Raw genomic sequence first — 17420 nt, 5'->3', positions numbered from 1 at the left:
TTTATAGGTATTACTGTTTGAGGTGACTTATCTGTACTTATAAAAGATACTGTACTAGTTAGACTAAGGATATAGCTTTAATCACCAGATTTTAACTCTGGCATTTGGTTTGTTGGGAATTGGGGAAACAGTATTTAACTATATGGTGCTCCTACAATGTAATAATGATATCACTTCAGAAGCACTAATAGTTTTAATAGTATTCACTGTGTAACTGTGTACATTTAGAGAGCATCTTGATGTATTTCAGAATTGGCATTTGAGATTTTAAGTTTAAACTGTCAAGTTTTTTCTATATATAATATACTTTTCCTGGGTTACAATTTTCTTGTCTTCTCTCCTGAAAGTAATGGTGCAATTAAGTAATAAACTTGAACAAGACATACATCTGGAGGCTGACAAAACAAATTATAGTTTATTTTAGCATTTTTTTATAAAAGGACATTATTACATAAAGCAAATTATCAAGTTTTAAGCTTACAAGGTTTTATATATGACCAAAGAGAATTTGCACTTAAAATTGGTCCTTATAGCTCAATGAATTTATTCTGCATTTGTATATTTAATAAAAACTGTCAAAGTATTTGTGGTTTGTGTGGTTTATGTTAGTGGCACCACATATTTAAAATGCAGTTACTTATTTGGCTTGTGGATTATTAAATCTTTCAGATTTTTTTTTTCTCTTCCTGCTCCCATTTTGATTGTGTCTTCCATGTTATGAAGCTACAGTTAACCAGCTATCATATCATACACTAACTCCAAATGCTTGCAGTATGTGGAGTGCTAAGTTTCTGGTCTTGTGTTCTATTATACAGAAAGTTATATTTGCTTACTGTTTAAAATAATTTAGCTGTGGGTTCTACATGTTAATATAAAAATGACATTTAAATGGAAACATATAAAAATAAGTATGTAGTTGACCTTATTTAACCAATGGCATTATATTTATTATCCAGAATAGAAGAGTGGCAGCATAATTTATACTATGTGAAAGCAAAATGAAGATTTAAAGCTATTTGCTGTTAAAAGTTTGTTTAGGATGTACAGGATGTACTTCTGTTCAAAATGCAGAATGTCATTTCTTAGGAAATCTCTGCAATGAAATTTCCATTGTACTTTTCACTGTTCAAAAATGCCCTTGATTTTTGGTAATGTATGGTTTGAGAGAGTAATTTAAGTTCTTAGGACTTTCACTTGAATATTAATAGGATATGTAATTTTTTAATATGTTCCTTAGTACAACTTTCTAATTAAAATACACTAATGTAATGAGTTTTGTTCATGAAACAGGTTTTGTGGTTTATAGTTCTTGAAAACACAATTATTTTGAAACACTTCTAAAAAACTACAATTATCCAGTAGCAAGATGTGCTTTAGTTGTTAAAGACTATTTGATAGACAAAGATTTCCTTTGGAGTTTCTAGATGTTAAAGTACAGTGTAAATAAATTATACTTTGGAGACATATCAATACCTTATAGAATATGATATTACTACCTATAGCCAATTAATATTATGTAAAAACTAAAAATTATGTTGTCTTTTATGTCTAAAGTTCATTTGAGAGTTTGGGAAGCATAATTTAAAACAGGATACTTTAATTGCTTTAAGAAGGAATGTTGAATTAGGTTACATTTTCTTAATTTAGTTATCTTTAATGCATGAGATTAAATCTAGATTGGTTAAAATGAGCAGTAAGCAAACTTTAACGAAAAGTAATATTCATATAATTTTAAAGTTCAAAAATAGAAAAGTGAACAGGATTCTGATGAGGGAAAAAAAGGACATTATTACATAAAGCATACAAACCATTAAAAGCAAGTAAACCAGGATCAAGAAAGATCAAGAATCAAGATACCTAGGAAGAATTTCCAGTCTTCTACTCAGGACCCAGGGTAGTTTGTATTCTTATTAAATTAGAACTACATAGGGATCATGACAAGTATCTAAATGGTGCTGAATACAATCATACAGTAATATAAAACAGATTTTTATGCATCAAATATCCCTAAATAAGAACACAAATTGACAACTCAAAAAACTTTAGGAATATATCTGTACAGGCATGTTTTCATTAGAATTGGTTACACTAATAAATTTCTGATGACTACATAAAATTTCAGAAAGGATCTTATTTATGTGTGAGAAATTGATATTGTTCTTTATCTAGATACAGATCTTGATACTGAGTCTCTTGTTGACAGATGTGCAGCCAGTTTGTCTCGAAAATCATGAAGATAATTGTATTGCTGGAAAAATTAGAATTATTACTTTGAAATACTTTTCACAAAGGCAACTGAATAAAACTATCCTGCTAAAAGGAATCAAGAATGGAGATAACTTTGTATTAAGGATATGTAATTGTATTAAGAGATAGCCTCAATCTCCAAAGAAGGGTAGCAGAAGACAAATAATGCTTGTAATAATCCAAGCCTAATAGCTCTTTTGGCCCCTCCCCAATCTTGCTGAACTGGCTGAAGAAAGGAGAAAAAGCAGCTTTTATCAGGAAATAAAATTTGACTTGCTCCTTTCCAAGATGAATAATGTCAATTACAAGACTATCTTATAGCTTGTTGAAAGAATTGTAGAGAGACTAGAAAATGCAAAGTAATTGATTATCATTATTGCTTTTAAATATTGATAAAACTGCCTATTATACTGACATAAACAGTATCTTTTTAGGTCATTAGGAACTAGGAAAGACATTTTAGAGAAAAACTACTTTAAAGGCTTACTAATTTATAACAATCTAAAAGGAGAAATAATCCATTCCAAGATTGGGAAGACTTAAGGAACAGCATAAGAACTAAAAATTTCCTTTTAATTCTTTTATGAGAAATTTTATGATTCTTTGAAACATTAATAGTATATTTAAATGTAAATTTAACTTTAAATATGACTTATCTGATTTTGAAAGCACTGTTATCAGTAGACCTCTATTACATTTTTAATATTCTCACCTAATCCCATCTAAAATATTAAAAAAGAGCAAAATAGAATTACCTTTATGGTCTGTATGGCACCAGATCCTCTTAAGTCTCGAAGGCTGTCAATTGCTTGTTGTGGTGATACTGTATCAGATAAGTACAGTAGAAGGCAAGCTGCTACTATTTTAAAATAGGTCAAAAATTTGAACAATAGTGTTACTGGATATACAACAGAGAACATTTAGTTTTTTTTCATGCCCTTTCTCTGTTTACACATTATCAACTTTTTTGTCCAAAGGAACTAAGAATTTTTAGATTTGTATTAAAAATTTTTTGTATATTAAACCTACATATTTGATATACAGGAATGGAGAAGTATATATTATATATTTAAAATATCTGAAGGATATGAGAATTCCATACTTCCCAATGTGGGAATTCTGCTTGATAGCTCACCATCCACTATGACTTGGGACTTAAGTGTTACTAAGTCTTGCTAAGAGTCATACTGTTAAAGGTAGAATTTGCATCCAATTCATCCTGACTTCAAGCCTACCATTCTATCCAGCAGCCAAACTCCTGTGTGTGTTTATATATATGAAAGGATATTAGAAAGCATGTAGTGTAAAACATAGTGATGCGTGCCTGTTTGTATGGAATTTCCCGTGCTTTGGAGGTGTTATAAATTCAGGAATTAAATAAGTACTTTCAGACTTAAACCAAGTTTTGATTTTATTTTGGCACAGAATCAAACATAGCTTAGAAACAGTAATTTGGCTACTTAATATAAACATTTATTTAATGTATTCAGAGAAAAGTTTTACTTACCAAGACAAGATCGCCCAAGTCCTCCATAACAACTGAAAAAGAAATAAAATTTAGGAGTTTGTACCAGTTGTGGGTGATAGTATCTAAAGAAAAGACAGATATGGAGGGGTTGGGTTGGGGTTTTTTGGGGTCTTTTTAGCATTTTTTTTTAATAACAGCAAACACTTAGATTATCAGCTTATACAATATTTACACAGTTTCAGGGCTGAAAAGGAATTTAGTAATAATCTAAACCTTTCTTTTTAGAAATCCCAGATTTGTTGTGTCTTGCCCAAAGTTATGTTGTTATTGAAAGACCCAGTTATTCTAAATTCTAAACCAGCCCTTTCCAGGATAAGAAGTTGTCTCCAAAGTGAAAAATATAGAACTTCTAAATTCTATAGAGATTAAAGGACAGGGAAGTTATATTTTCCTGCCTTCTTCACTCTCATAGTATAGGTCAAAAGAAGCAGTATATAGTAAAAACACTAGAGTCAGGAATGAACTTAGGATCAATTCTGGCCTGGTGCTTACAAGCTCTAAACTGTAAACAAAAATATTGAAGAGTTCTGAACCTAGAACACTATTATCATTATTAAGAACACAAGTTACTTGTACTCTAGTTGTAGCAGTGAATGGCAGATGGTATGGAACAGAGGAGGAAAAGGACTGCCCTGGAACTTGATTTCTCTTAATTGTTTTGTAATCTACCTTCTCCTCGAAAGTGGAATGCAGAATGTACAATTGTTTTGCAAATTTTTTTTGTTTCTCAGTTTATGAGGACAGCTAATACTACCATTATCATGTTGTAACACATAGCCAGGTCAATTGCATTTGGCAGTGTTTTGAGTTGAGAGATAAGGCTGCCTAGCTAAATGATTTTATATCCTGAGTGCCTAGTACCTAATAGGTTCTTTTTTTTTAATGGCTTTTTATTTACAAGATATATGCATGGGTAATTTTTCAGCATTGACAATTGCAAAACCTTTTTTTCCAATTTTTCCCCTCCTTCCCTCCCATCCCCTCCCCCAGATAGCAGGTAGACCAATACATGTTAAATATGTTAAAGTAACCTAACAGGTTCTTAAACACATTACTGAATAATAGAAATCTTAGAGATGGAAAAGATTTTAGAGATAAAGCCCCCATATTTTCACCTGTAGATTTAACAAACAGGCCCAGACCCAGTAACAAACATGCCCAAGGATGCACACCTAGATGGTATGAAACTAGTCCTATATACTGTTGAGTATTTTCAAATAGCATTGGGCCAGAGATAGGATTAATGTGTAGGTTGCCACTATACTGTCAACTGAAGGACTACCAAGCAGTTTATTCCATGTGGCACATGGGCAGCACTCAGTTTCTATTTTGCTGCCATTTCTTATTACCATAAGATTCATTCATTCACTCTCTCACATATTCCTTTCCTTTTTTCCTTTCTTTCCCATTTCCAGCTCTCAACTTTCCTGACTTTTAGAACTGCAGCTTGATCCATTATCAAGTAATAGGAGCATTCCTTTTCTTATGGGTTAGTGAAACAACCAATCACATCCTGTCATGTACATTTCTGCTATTATCATCACTGATTACATGGTTGTTATTCTTTTGATGCCAGAGATATTTATATTCTTTTTAACTTACAAGTCTGACATTTTAGAATACAAATATGTGTCACTGGAATGAGGCTACCAGATAAGAGATGTTTATTTTTATATGTGTATATACATATAAAAGATAAAGAGTGCCCTATCCTTTAACACAGTTATAATTTTCACTAACAGTCAAAAGCAGAGTGAAAGATTGAAGAAAGGGAAATTCTAGACCTTTTGCAAATCTATCCATTTTCTTTACTCTTCAAAAACAGAAGAAAAACTAGGATTGATTGGATTTTAACCTAGCACAGGTCTAAGCATATCATCCCTCCCATTCAATAAACTTCAATGGCTCTCTATCACCTCTAACATGAAATGCAAAATTCGGTTTGCCTCTTCAAAAACCATCCTATTTCTCCCTTTTCCAGTCGCTATAGTCCCCTTCCCACCCCACATACTATTCAATCCAATGACATGGGGCCCTTTGCTGTATCTTGAAATATATTCCATCTCACAGCTCTGTGCAAAGACATTTTCTCTCTTATGTTTAGACTCCTTTTCTCTTCAACTCTTCCTACCAATTTACCTGGTTTCTTTCAAGTCTCAATCAAAGCTAAAATCTCACCTTCTTATCCTCTTAATTCTAGTGCCTCCCTTCTGTGGATTTTTTTCCCTATTAATCCTGTATATAGATTGAACAGTTGTCTAAATTTTGTCTCTCTCATTAGTCTGTAAGCTTTATGAGAACAGGGATGAGCTCCATGAGAACAGGGATTGTCTTTTGTCTTTTTTTGTATCCTTAGCAAAACACATCTAGGTAATAGATAGGATACCCCAGGTAGAGGGAAGAAAACTAAGAAAGGAAGGAGGAAGGAGTTTCTTAAGGACCTAGTCTTAAATCAAAGCTACAGGCTTACCAGATCTGGCCTACAATAGATCCCAGACCAAATCCTATTTGGTCATTGTTTGGGTTTTCTAGATTTTTTTTTTTTGGACTAGGTGAGAGAGGCCATTTTTTGCCTCAATAGCTAGTTGCCTAAATAAACGAATGGGTGTTGCCACACTCAAACTAAGACCAGTTAAAAAACTTAAAAAGGAGCAGGACTAGAATATCATTATATACTTCAACAACAATACTATATGATGATCAATTCTGATGGACGTGGCTCTCTTCAACAATGGGATGAACCAAATCAGTTCCATTTGTTCAATAATGAATAGAACCAACTACACCCAGCGAAAGAACTCTGGGAAATGAGTGTAAACCACTACATAGCATTTCCAATCCCTCTGTTTTTACCCGCTTGCATTTTTGATTTCCTTCTCAGGTTAATTTTACCTTATTTCAAAGTCTAATTCTTCTTGTACAGCAAAATAACTGTCTGGATGTGTGTGTGTGTGTGTATATATATATATATATGATTTAACATATTTAACATGTATTGGTCTACCTGCCATCTGGAGGAGGGGATGGGGGAAAGGAGGGGAAAAGTTGGAACAGAAGGTTTTGCAAAGGTCAATGCTGAAAAATTACCCATGCATATATCTTGTAAATAAGAAGCTATAATTAAAAATAAAAAAACTTAAAAAGGCCAAGGTCCCCCAATGCAACTAGGGTCACCTGATCCTAATCTATATCTGGCTACTGGATTCAGTAGCTCCAGAGGAGAAAGTGAGGCAGGTGACCTTGCACAGACCTCCTTCACTTAAATCCAATCCATTTGCATGTCATGGTCCTCTTCCAGAATGAAGGACAAATAACAACAGCACAACAGTACTTGGCATATAGTAGACACTTAAAAAATGCTTACTGACTGACCTAGGGTAAATTTATTTTGCCCAGCACCAGTTTAAAGAAAGGTAGAACATACTGTATTAACGTTTTCCGATTATTTTCAAGACAGACTGCAAGCTCTTGCAGGATTCCACAGCATCGGTCTATGTCAGGGGTATCTCCATCTGGGATGGGATGGTGGTGAATGATGATTCCATGCTGTTGATAGAAGTCTAAAAGGTTTGGTACCCGATATTTTGACAGTTCTCCTCTGGTACAGAATACAAATATATCTTGTATACCATAGTTCTTTAGTTCTTCTGCCAATACACCACAAATATAAAAGACTAATATTAAATGTTGAATAAAGAGAAGACAGACAAGACAAATTCCAAATGATTAAAACTAGGAAAAAGAAAGGCAAAAAAATTCTTCTGGATGAATTCACATTCTAATGGCAAAAAAATAAGTACCTAGGTATATACAAAATACATAAGGAGTAGATGAAAGGTAATCTCAGAAGGGAAGACATTATTGGAGACCAGGGTGGGAAGTGGGGGGAAAAAGAATCAGGAAAGACCTTCAGCAGAAGGTAGAATTTAAAGGAAGCCAAAATTATAATCATGAGATAGCCAGTTTATAAACCGGAGCAAAAGACCAGTTTAAGTGGATTACATAAATGTGTGAAAACAGATATTTGTCTTTTTTTGCCCACCTCACCCCACCCCTGTTTCATAATGTTCGCTGAATCAGGCTTCCCACAGCTAGACAACTCTGGACACTTCTGACTTAAAACAGATATCCTATGTTTCATTTTTAATTCTTCATTTCAGCTACAACACAATGTTTATGAAAAATAGTGTTCATATTCAAAAACATGGAAAGTAAAGTTTTTCATTATTCTATTTTAGTACATTTTACTATGAAGAGTAGTTTTACATAATGTTAATAAAAAGAACTAGCACATGAAATAAAAGGAACTATGCCTGAGTATATGCACAATGTTAAATTTTTGATGCATTTTAAATTTTATCAGCTTTGATATATTCTTCCCTAAATGTCAATTGTTTGATTCTTTATAAAAATCTTAACAGCTGCCATTAAAGAAATTGCTATGAGGTCATCTCATTTATGTAAAAGATAAGAAAACAATATTATAACAATTATTTTTCTTCTTCTGCGTGTGAAATGGATTACATCAGGTAACACTTACCCACGTCCTTTTGGAGATTTCTCCTAACATCTTTAAACTTACAGCCTATAATAGTAAGAAGACAAATAAATGGACAAAAGTGAGTTACAGTGATCATGGACAAACTTGGTTTAAAAATCAAGACTTAAATCAACAAATAAAATCTTAACTATTTAGCACTGCTCATTTTGAAAGGGGTGTGTGTATATATATAAAGTTAATCAAGGGGAACAATGCTTAAAAGATTACTTTCAATAGGTTTGATTCATGTCACTCTAAATAACTGCATAATAGCTTTGAGCTGAAAATAGCTCTCTTTCAAATATAGACATTTGGGAATGGAATAATGGGATTGGCTTCAGTAGATGTTTCAAAATAGGCAACTAAGGAAGGAACAGATTTATGATGGAACAATGGAAAGATATGGGAGAATTTGGGGCAAAAACAACATAACACCATATACATATAATGCATTAAAGTTTACAAAGTACTATTAGATCCTACCAAGTGTAGGAAAAGCAAATCTGAGAGAAAAAAAGCTTAAGTACTTTATGATCTGAAGTACAGCAGCAAGGGAAAAGCAGATAGTTATCAAGGATTAGAGAAATTTACTCAGGGAAGCTTGACAGAAGCTTGAGGAAACAAGAAAGTCTTGTATGGTGATGAGGGCAATACTCTGGATCTTAGAGTACAAGAAAATTAATGACTCAGCCAGAATGCTCAGTAGTTAGATCATTTGGCTCCAAACTGATTATTCCACAATCTCAATCAATTAAGGATAGAAAAACTGAGCTACATTATACCCACCTAGTAAAATTCAAACTCAGGGTTTGCCTACAATACAAAAATACTGCTTCCCCTTTTACTTATTATAATGCAAATTATCTCAATTCACTTTCTCCTATCAGTGACAAAACTTTGATCTGGGTACCCGAAGCCCTGGAAAAATCCTCCCTTCTTCACTCTAGCATCTTCATATATTACTTCTCTCTCCATTTTATACCCAGCTCACAAAATTATTTTTTAAAACATAAGATGGCCATGTCATTCCAATTCAATAAATTCCAGTGACTATCACTTCCAGGATAAAATCTAAAATCTTGTTTGTCTTATCTGGTCCCTTCCTACATTTCTAGTCTTTTACATTGTATTCTCCCCATCCTTGTACTCTATAATCCAGTGACAGTGCTTGCTCCTCAAACATGACATTCCATATGCCAACCTTTTCACTAGCTGTCTACCTTAACTGTAATATTCTCTTTCCTCATCACCTGGTTTCCCTGGCTCTCCATGTCTCAAATCCTACCTTCTGAAAGAGGCGTTTCATGGTTTCCTTCAATGCTGATGCCTTTCCTTTTAAAATAACCTCCAATTTTCCAGCTGTATATCTAATGTCCATAGTTATTTGCAGATCACCTTTTCCATTAGAGCGTGAGCTCCTAGAGCCCTGGGGACTTTCTATCTCATCCATCATAGGATCGCACAATACCTGGCACACACTTGTAGTTCTCAAATCTGAACTTTCAAAAATAAAAAAGCTTACTCAATCACAATTGCTTTTACCAAAAATACCATTACTGATAATATTTTAAGGAAAGCAAAACCTTTTTGGACAAATATTTTCAAATTATTCAATTATTATTATTTCAATATTTTCATTATTTCATCTTTATTCTATTCTATTCTATTTTAGCTATTTTCTATTCTATTCTATTCTATTATAGCTATTTTATAAACTACACAATTAATAGTATATTATTGTAACGTGTAGAATTACATATACTTTTAGGAGTCATGCTCAAAAAAATTTTTTGATAGGATTTTGTGCCCCCAAACTTGAAGAAGACTTATCTATATGAAAGGGAAAATGTATTGATTTAAGACCAAAGGAAATCAAAAAACATGTAGGAAGCAGTATTGAGGCAGTAAGAGACAAAAAGTAATGGTCATAAGTTTCAAAGTTCAAAAGAACCTTAAAAATCAGATTGTCTAACAACTTTATTTAACATTTAACTAAGGTTGTAAGAGATCCAAAGTTACATAAATAGAAAATAGCAGATCTAGGATTCTAATCCAAATCTCCTCTAACTCTAAATCCAGAATTCTCTGTTAGACCAAAGAAGACTGTGAAAGAAGGGATGGAGAGAGCTTAGAGGAAATCAGTAGAAGGTAATGATTCATGTTTTGATTTACAGTTGAATTAACATTTAATATAATACAGCTCTACTGGAAATTTACCCTTCACATTAATCGTAGGCTTTCTTGTAGTTATTTTAATTCTGTGTAGTTTGAATTAAAATAAAATCCAAGAGCATCTTTTGAAAATCCAATTTTTCAGGGTTAAAATAATCTAATATAACCTATAAAGCTCTGAGAGTTCTTTAATAATCCTTATAAATGGCCATTTCCATAAACTTTGTCTAGGTTTCTCTATTATTCCATAAACTTCTTGAGGACAAGACATAGTTCCATATTCTTAAATAAAAGGACCACAAATGGCTTGCTCAGGGTCTTCATCCCAGCCTGGAAAGAATATCAACTTTGTATTCCTGTGTACGATGTAGCATAATGTGCTCCTGACTCAATTAAGATAACATCTTCCTGCCTTTTTGTTATTGTTGTTTTTTAAATCAACTTCTGCAACTTTATAGAGCTATAACTGTGGAACTGGGGAGGATCTGCAGGATACATGTTTACATAGTTTTTCATTATCCCCTAACACTAAGATTCCTCAAAGTAAACATGCTTACATAACTCTCTATGTAACGGCAGATTTGCAATATATAAAATTCTTCCAGTGTTTGATAGGATGAATAATCAAGAGAGATTAACTAACAATACAAAATTGTTTTAATGGTATCAAAAGAAATCTAACTGCAGTGTTACCTACCTGGGAGAGAACATAAACCTAGAAACTGAGAACAATTCACAAGGGATAAGGGTAGCCTAAAAAGAAATAAAAATTGTTGATTGTTATTGTTGGAAATATTTAGAATTTAAAATTTTCTGTTAGAGCATCCAGATAATATAAATAATCTATATGTAAATCATATCCAAATTCTAGAGTGATTAAGTACTTTATACTTTTTGAAGCATTTTTAAAAATTAGACTTATGACTTTAATAATTTATACCATTTATAATTGACATAAAATATTTAAATGTACAGCAAACACTTATCAATTTACTTATTTTTAATATCTGAAAATTCTGCTCTCCTTGGTATGTAGGGCATAGGCAAATAGTTATCATTAGTAACTAATGTGTAGCCTGTCCACCGCAAATTAGCAAGAAAAACTAAAGACCGCAGGGAAAATGGAAGATCTAATATACCAAACCCTTCTCAGCTCCTGGATTTGGGGGGATACTTTGGACATACTTATATAGTTAGGATGTTTGAAGATGGTATTTGAGCTAAAAGTTAATTGCTACTGGAGAATAAGTCAAAAGAAGATGAACATTTTGTACATCTTTGTCTACAAGGTAAAAAGCACAGCATGCTAGCCATGGTGCTTTCACAAGTCAAATAAGGAATGTGGAAAGAAACTATGTCTGACAGGATTGATGTTTGTAGAGAACCAGCTATAACAATATCATATCACTATTAGTAAAAAAAAAAAAAAAAAAAATTCAGTTGTATCCAGCCCTTTTTGAAGTTTTTTGAGCAAAATTACTAGGGCATTTACCATTTCCTTTTCAGCTCATATATTTTATAGATAAAGAAACTGAGGTAAAGAGGGTTAAGTGACTTGTCGAGGGTCATACAGCTAGTAAGTTGTTTGAGAATAGATTTTTACTCAAGTCTTCCTGACTCCAGGCTCAACATTTTATCCACTGTACCCCTTAGCTACTCTACAAAGGCTTTACAAGATACCATAAAGATCTATGTCATCTTATGGCTAACAGATCCTAAAAAGATCCAAGACAGGGCATGTATGCTCCATAAATCTAATATGAAAAATATGTTCAATCAAAAAGCATTTATTAAGCACTTTTTTTTCCAGATGCTTTTTTAGCTCTGAAGAGTTGAGGAAAGAATGAATCCCCAGGCAGAAATACATAGCCAATGATAGATAGAAGATGAAGTGTTATATGTTGAAAATCCTGAAAGGTGGCTGGTTTGGAGAGGAGAGATGTCCAATGAGTGTGAAAAGGGCAGATTAGGGATAGTTTATGAAGGTCTTTAAAAGCTAAACAGTAGTTTATATTTTACCTCAGAGATAATAGGGCACCCCAAGAAATGAATGAGTAGAAAAGTGCATTGGTCAGCTCCGGACTTAAGAAAAATTATTTAACACTAATGTGTAGGATGGGCTGCAGCAGGGAAGATATTCTAGACAGCAAGTTCAATTAGAAGGCAGTGAAGGGGCCTGAAATATGGTGCAAGCTTAGTAAATGGAGACAAAGGTTTGATTATAGGAGTCATTATATAAATAAAATGGCAAGATTTGGCAACTATTAGATATGCCTTGTGAGGGAAAGTAAGAAGTCTAGGATAATGCCATGGATAAGAACCTGGGAAACTCTAAGAATATCTGTGCCTTCAATAGAAATATAAAGTTTATAAGAAGGGGGTGATTTGAGAGAAAAAATGATTCATCTATATAGATATAGAAAAATTTAGGAGAGCTGATGAGGGAATACACACACACACACACAAACAGTTAGGAAGTATGATAATGGTAATGAAACAGCAAAGGAGACCAAATAGGAGCTTTCAGAGAAATAGGAGAGAGAATGGTGGTATGAAACCCCAAAGTTCATAAAGGGAATCTGGGATAAAACAAAAGATGGCAAACAAGGTCAGATGCAACAAAGAAGTCAAAGAGGAATTAGGACTGAAAAAGACCATTAGCTTTGGCAACTGAGAGATCACTAGAAACTTTAGAGATTGTTTCAGTAGAATGATAAAATTAGAAGCTAGGTTGCAAAATGTTGAGGAGGGAGAGAGGAGAAAATGTACAGCCTTCTCAAAGAGTTTAGCTGATAAAGGGAGAAGAGACATAAGATGATAGCATGAGGTTTTTAAGAACAATGAGTATAGCCTTCTCAAAGAGTTTAGCTGATAAAGGGAGAAGAGACATAGGGTGATAGCATGGGGTTTTTAAGCACAATGAGTACAGCCTCCTCAAAGAGTTTTGCTGATAAAGGGAGAAGAGATATAGGATGATAGCTTGGGATTTTTAAGAACTGGAGAGATTTGGAATATGTTTAAATGTATCAGAGAAAGAACCAATCAAAAGGGAAAGGTTGAAGTTTGAAGAGAGGCTGAAAGAGATTGCAATATCCCAAAGAAGGGAACTGATTCAAATATATGCATACGCCTTGACAAGAAAGATTTTCTTTTTGGGGGTGGGGTATCAAATACTAGAGAAAAGAAGGTAAAGGATTGGTATCAAGTGGTTCTGAAATGAAGAGAATAGCCTCAATTATTTCAATTAAAGAATAATCTGAGTTCTTCAGATCATAGAGTGGGAAGAGAGGAAAGTGGAGGCAGCTTAAAGAGGGAAAAGGTACTATGTGAGGAAAATGATGGGAAATTAGGATGAAATAAAAGATCAGCCTTACTATATTGAAGACTGTTAAAATTGGATAACACAAATTTACAACACATAATTTATCATACACAATTAGTACAATTATGAGTTTTCCTTCATTTCATTCAACAGCCTTTTGTGTGATGCTATCAAGTAGAGACTTTACATAACGGGTCTATCACAAAAAATAAATACCTCATATGCTACAAAGAAAATTTTCTGGCAGTTCTCACCCTTGCCAACCACCAGTTCTGATTAAGGTTCTGTAAGGTTCTGAATAATACATAAAATGTCGATGAATTGAAAAAACTAGAATTTGATGTAAAATACATTAATTTTCTCCAAGGCAGAGCACAAATACAAGGCTATGGTATTTGCTCAACCAACAGTAATAGTCCAGTCTATTGCTGGGCTTCTATTTAAATTTCCCAGCATGGTTTGGAATTTGCTAGAGTTTATTTTAACTGGCATAATTCTGAAAAACCCAGGTTTCTATCCCAGATTAAAGCCTCATAATAGGATAGGTTGTAATGATCAATTGGTAAATTTCAGGTTCCTCTATTTCAGCCAAAATCTTTCATAGCTGAATAATCAAAATATTTGCATACTAAGATAAGGATAATTAAAGAGTTTTGCCTCTGCTCCAAATCTATGTGCTTCAACTTTCAATTTTTTCTAATTTATAAAACAGAAGGGAATTTTTTTTTTCTCAGAAGCAGTGCATATACTTCCAAAGTACTGTTTAATATAATTTAGCTAGCATTAAGGATTGCAAAGTATTTCAAATATTCTCATTTGATCCTCAGAAGAGTCCTGAGAAGTAAGTACCACAGGTATTGTGAAATTTTTGGATAAGTAAATTAAGCTCAGAGAGGTTAAATGATTACCACCCATGGTCAGAAGCAGGATTTAAACTAAGCCTCTCTTGATTCCATGTTCCGCATTCTTTCTTCAATGTGGCTAAGTCACAAGTCAAAATCTTAACATGATGTTTTTAACAAAATAGAGGCAAAAGCCTGTATTTTAATCAACATTACAACTTACCATGATACCTGAAATGGAGTCTGTTCATTTTCAACTGGCTCTTCATCTGATGAGTCAAACTCACTCGTCTGCATTGTACTGGGCTTCAAAAGAAAGCAGTATTACCAAAATGATTGTTATACGCATTTTAAAAAAAGGACCACACTGTAGCAAAAGCTTGCTTCCAACATAAAAATTACTGCTCAGATGTCCTTAAAAGTAACAAACTGAAAAGAAGGCAACTATATCTGTAGTAGATATTCTGGGCATGTACTTAGGAAAGGAACTGAACATCTTCAGGGATGCTGACAGGGCATTATCATATTACAGGTATCACAAATGGCTGTTAACTGAGTCCTCAAGAAGTACAGAGATTCGGGCTGCCTGGACTCCTACCCCCTTTTCACTGACTGCTGAACTAGTTCGACTATGCAAATTGTTCCAGGGTAGGATTTCTTTAAAAGGCTTATTCCGTGAAACAGATATTCTACTGCAATGTCAAATCTCAGACGGTCAAACCTGAAGGTGGGAGGCGGGGAAGGGTGGTTTCCCCCTCTCCCTGAGCCCCGCCCCTCGTGTGGCTGCCTTACTCCCAACTCTACCCACCAGGGGAGCCCCACCCCCTTCCTAGCCCTCCGCCTCTCCCCCAGAGACAAGTCTCCTCCGGGACCCGAGAGATGCTCCGCACTGCCGAGACTCCAGTCCTCGGTCAAGCTGCCTGCGGGGCGAGCAGACAGTTAGCTTGATGTGAAGCCAGAGGCAGAGCGGTGGGCCAAGGGCCTTCCCCTGCCTACCCCCCGGCCCCGAGGGTGAGGGAAATAGCCGAGCCACCACGACCAGGTACCCGACCTGAAAAGCGCCCCGGCGGCCAATCAACCAAGCAGTTTGTAGTTCGTTTCTCCTGATCCCCGCCCCGTAGCTACCAGACTCACCACCTTCATCACCTTCACAGCTAGGCTGCCGGGAGCCCGACGTCAGGCACGTAGCTTCAGCTCCTTTCCCTTGAAGGATCCGCCTTCTCCCACTTTCCCAGAGTTCATTGGTACCTTCCTTCTGTGAGGCGGGGAAAGGGCATATCCCGACAGCCAATCAGATGCCCTTGCTTTATTTTACCTCCCCACTCTCACATTAGGCGGTGCCTTCAACTCCTCATTGGTTCCTACTCAGCCTTTGAAAGACGCGCGGGAGTAGTTGCTGCCTGAGCGCCAATTGGCTAAGTATGAAATGCTGCCAGAGAGCCAAAGTGCCCATTGCAGCTTGGGTCTTTTCTTGTAGGAGGGTAGTTTTTTACCCCACGCAATAGATTGAAAGCAATTTCGCTGGTCTTCACGCTCTAATCCAACATTATAACCTTCTTCAATCTGTTTTGCAATTAGTTGCCAAAGAGGAAACCAATTCTTCTCTACCCTTTCCGCCATCCTATTCCCATCGAATCTAGTCCTGCCAAAATACCACTCCTTGCCCAGCCTGCTCTTTCCACTGTGTAACTTCGATTCTATAGTTAACAAGCTTCCCTTCCATCAACCTTCATTCATAACAAACTTCCCTTTTATCTACCCTCATTCACAGAAATCTGTTCTCTATAATATTGCATCCCCGCCACTCTTTCCAGTAATTGCATTAGTCTGTTCCCTCCCTCAGTTAGTAATCCCAACTAACCATTACATATACTAATACAGGAGGGAGATTCACAGTACTTAATACTTTACTGCCACTTCCAGATGCTTCTGCCACGAACTACTTTAGCATCATCCACATTTCTATTTCCATAATTAAGAAATATGAAATTTCTTTCTCCAACCACATACTCAATTTTTCCATCTCTCCCTATTCCAAACTCCTCTCAAATCTAGTTCTTTCTTCTCTGAATGACCTTCAAAATCTGTCCATCACCTTTAGATTTTTTTCAGGCATTTATCTATATATTGTCTACATTCCGTTTTCAGGCTCACCCCAGTGAATCACTCCAATTCCATACTATCTTCTGCTTTCTAATTTTCTTCTCCCTTGTCCTGTCTCACCATTCACATCTTGCCAAACCCAAAACCCAATAAAGCAACATTTGCTGCTTTGTTGTCTACTCACATGCTACTCAATGAATTGGGGGAATTCGACCAAGCCAATTGGGTTCTCTACAAATGTATCCAATCTAATGTCTAATGGATCTTCGATTCAGCAAGACATTGTTTTACTGCTTCTTAATTGATTTTCTAACTCATTCTCCACAGAGGGTACACCAAACCTTTTCTCTCCGCAAGCCCCCACTCTCTCTCCTCACAACCTAGGACTTTGGTTGATATTTAAACGAGAAAAAAAAAAAAAATAGGTCATTATTTCCTTCTCTCTAACTCAAGAAATCTTCGACACCATCCCTTCATTCTTAGAATGGTTGGCCAACCATTCTACATATAATTTCATCTTCTCCTCTCCTCTCTATTCTTCAATCAATCCTTGTTAGCTGACGTCTTCCCTGGTGTCTATAAAATATGTCCAAGTTTTCTAATATTTTCTAATATTTATATTAGCCAAAATTTTCTTTACTTTAAAATTTTTTTCTATTACCACTG

The 17420-nt window shown here is 34.9% G+C and overlaps 1 protein-coding gene across 4 annotated transcripts; it reads right to left on the bottom strand.

Moving 5' to 3' along the window:
• Positions 1-389: 389 nt before the first annotated feature.
• On the bottom strand, positions 390-15903 carry CDKN3 (cyclin dependent kinase inhibitor 3). 4 transcript variants are annotated; one of them, XM_051977930.1, is made up of 8 exons: positions 15786-15903; positions 14875-14957; positions 11185-11240; positions 8316-8360; positions 7200-7422; positions 3755-3786; positions 3003-3103; positions 390-2248 (listed from the first exon to the last, which is right to left on the bottom strand). In XM_051977930.1, the coding sequence occupies exons 1-8, from the start codon at positions 15792-15794 to the stop codon at positions 2162-2164; spliced, it is 636 nt and encodes a 211-aa protein (XP_051833890.1). In that variant the 5' UTR covers positions 15795-15903; the 3' UTR covers positions 390-2161. The 4 variants fall into 4 exon arrangements, with proteins under 4 accessions (XP_051833890.1, XP_051833889.1, XP_051833892.1 ...); XM_051977929.1 differs by having other exon boundaries at positions 3003-3106; positions 15786-15902; XM_051977932.1 differs by having other exon boundaries at positions 3003-3106; positions 15703-15792.
• Between the last annotated feature and the right edge of the window lie 1517 nt (positions 15904-17420).

The sequence above is a fragment of the Antechinus flavipes genome, chromosome 2 (assembly GCF_016432865.1).
Source record: "Antechinus flavipes isolate AdamAnt ecotype Samford, QLD, Australia chromosome 2, AdamAnt_v2, whole genome shotgun sequence".
Lineage (NCBI taxonomy): Eukaryota > Metazoa > Chordata > Mammalia > Dasyuromorphia > Dasyuridae > Antechinus > Antechinus flavipes.
The sequence above is the reverse complement of the archived record's forward strand: the minus strand, read 5'-3'. Positions and strand labels throughout refer to the sequence as shown.

Coding starts and splice junctions, on each gene's coding strand:
- CDKN3 (XM_051977929.1), bottom strand. Junction 11,241..14,874: donor ACTCCATTTCAGGTATCATG/GTAAGTTGTAAT, acceptor ATTTCTTTTTAG/GCTACCCTTATCCCTTGTGA. Junction 2,249..3,002: donor GTGCCATACAGACCATAAAG/GTAATTCTATTT, acceptor TAATTTTTCCAG/CAATACAATTATCTTCATGA.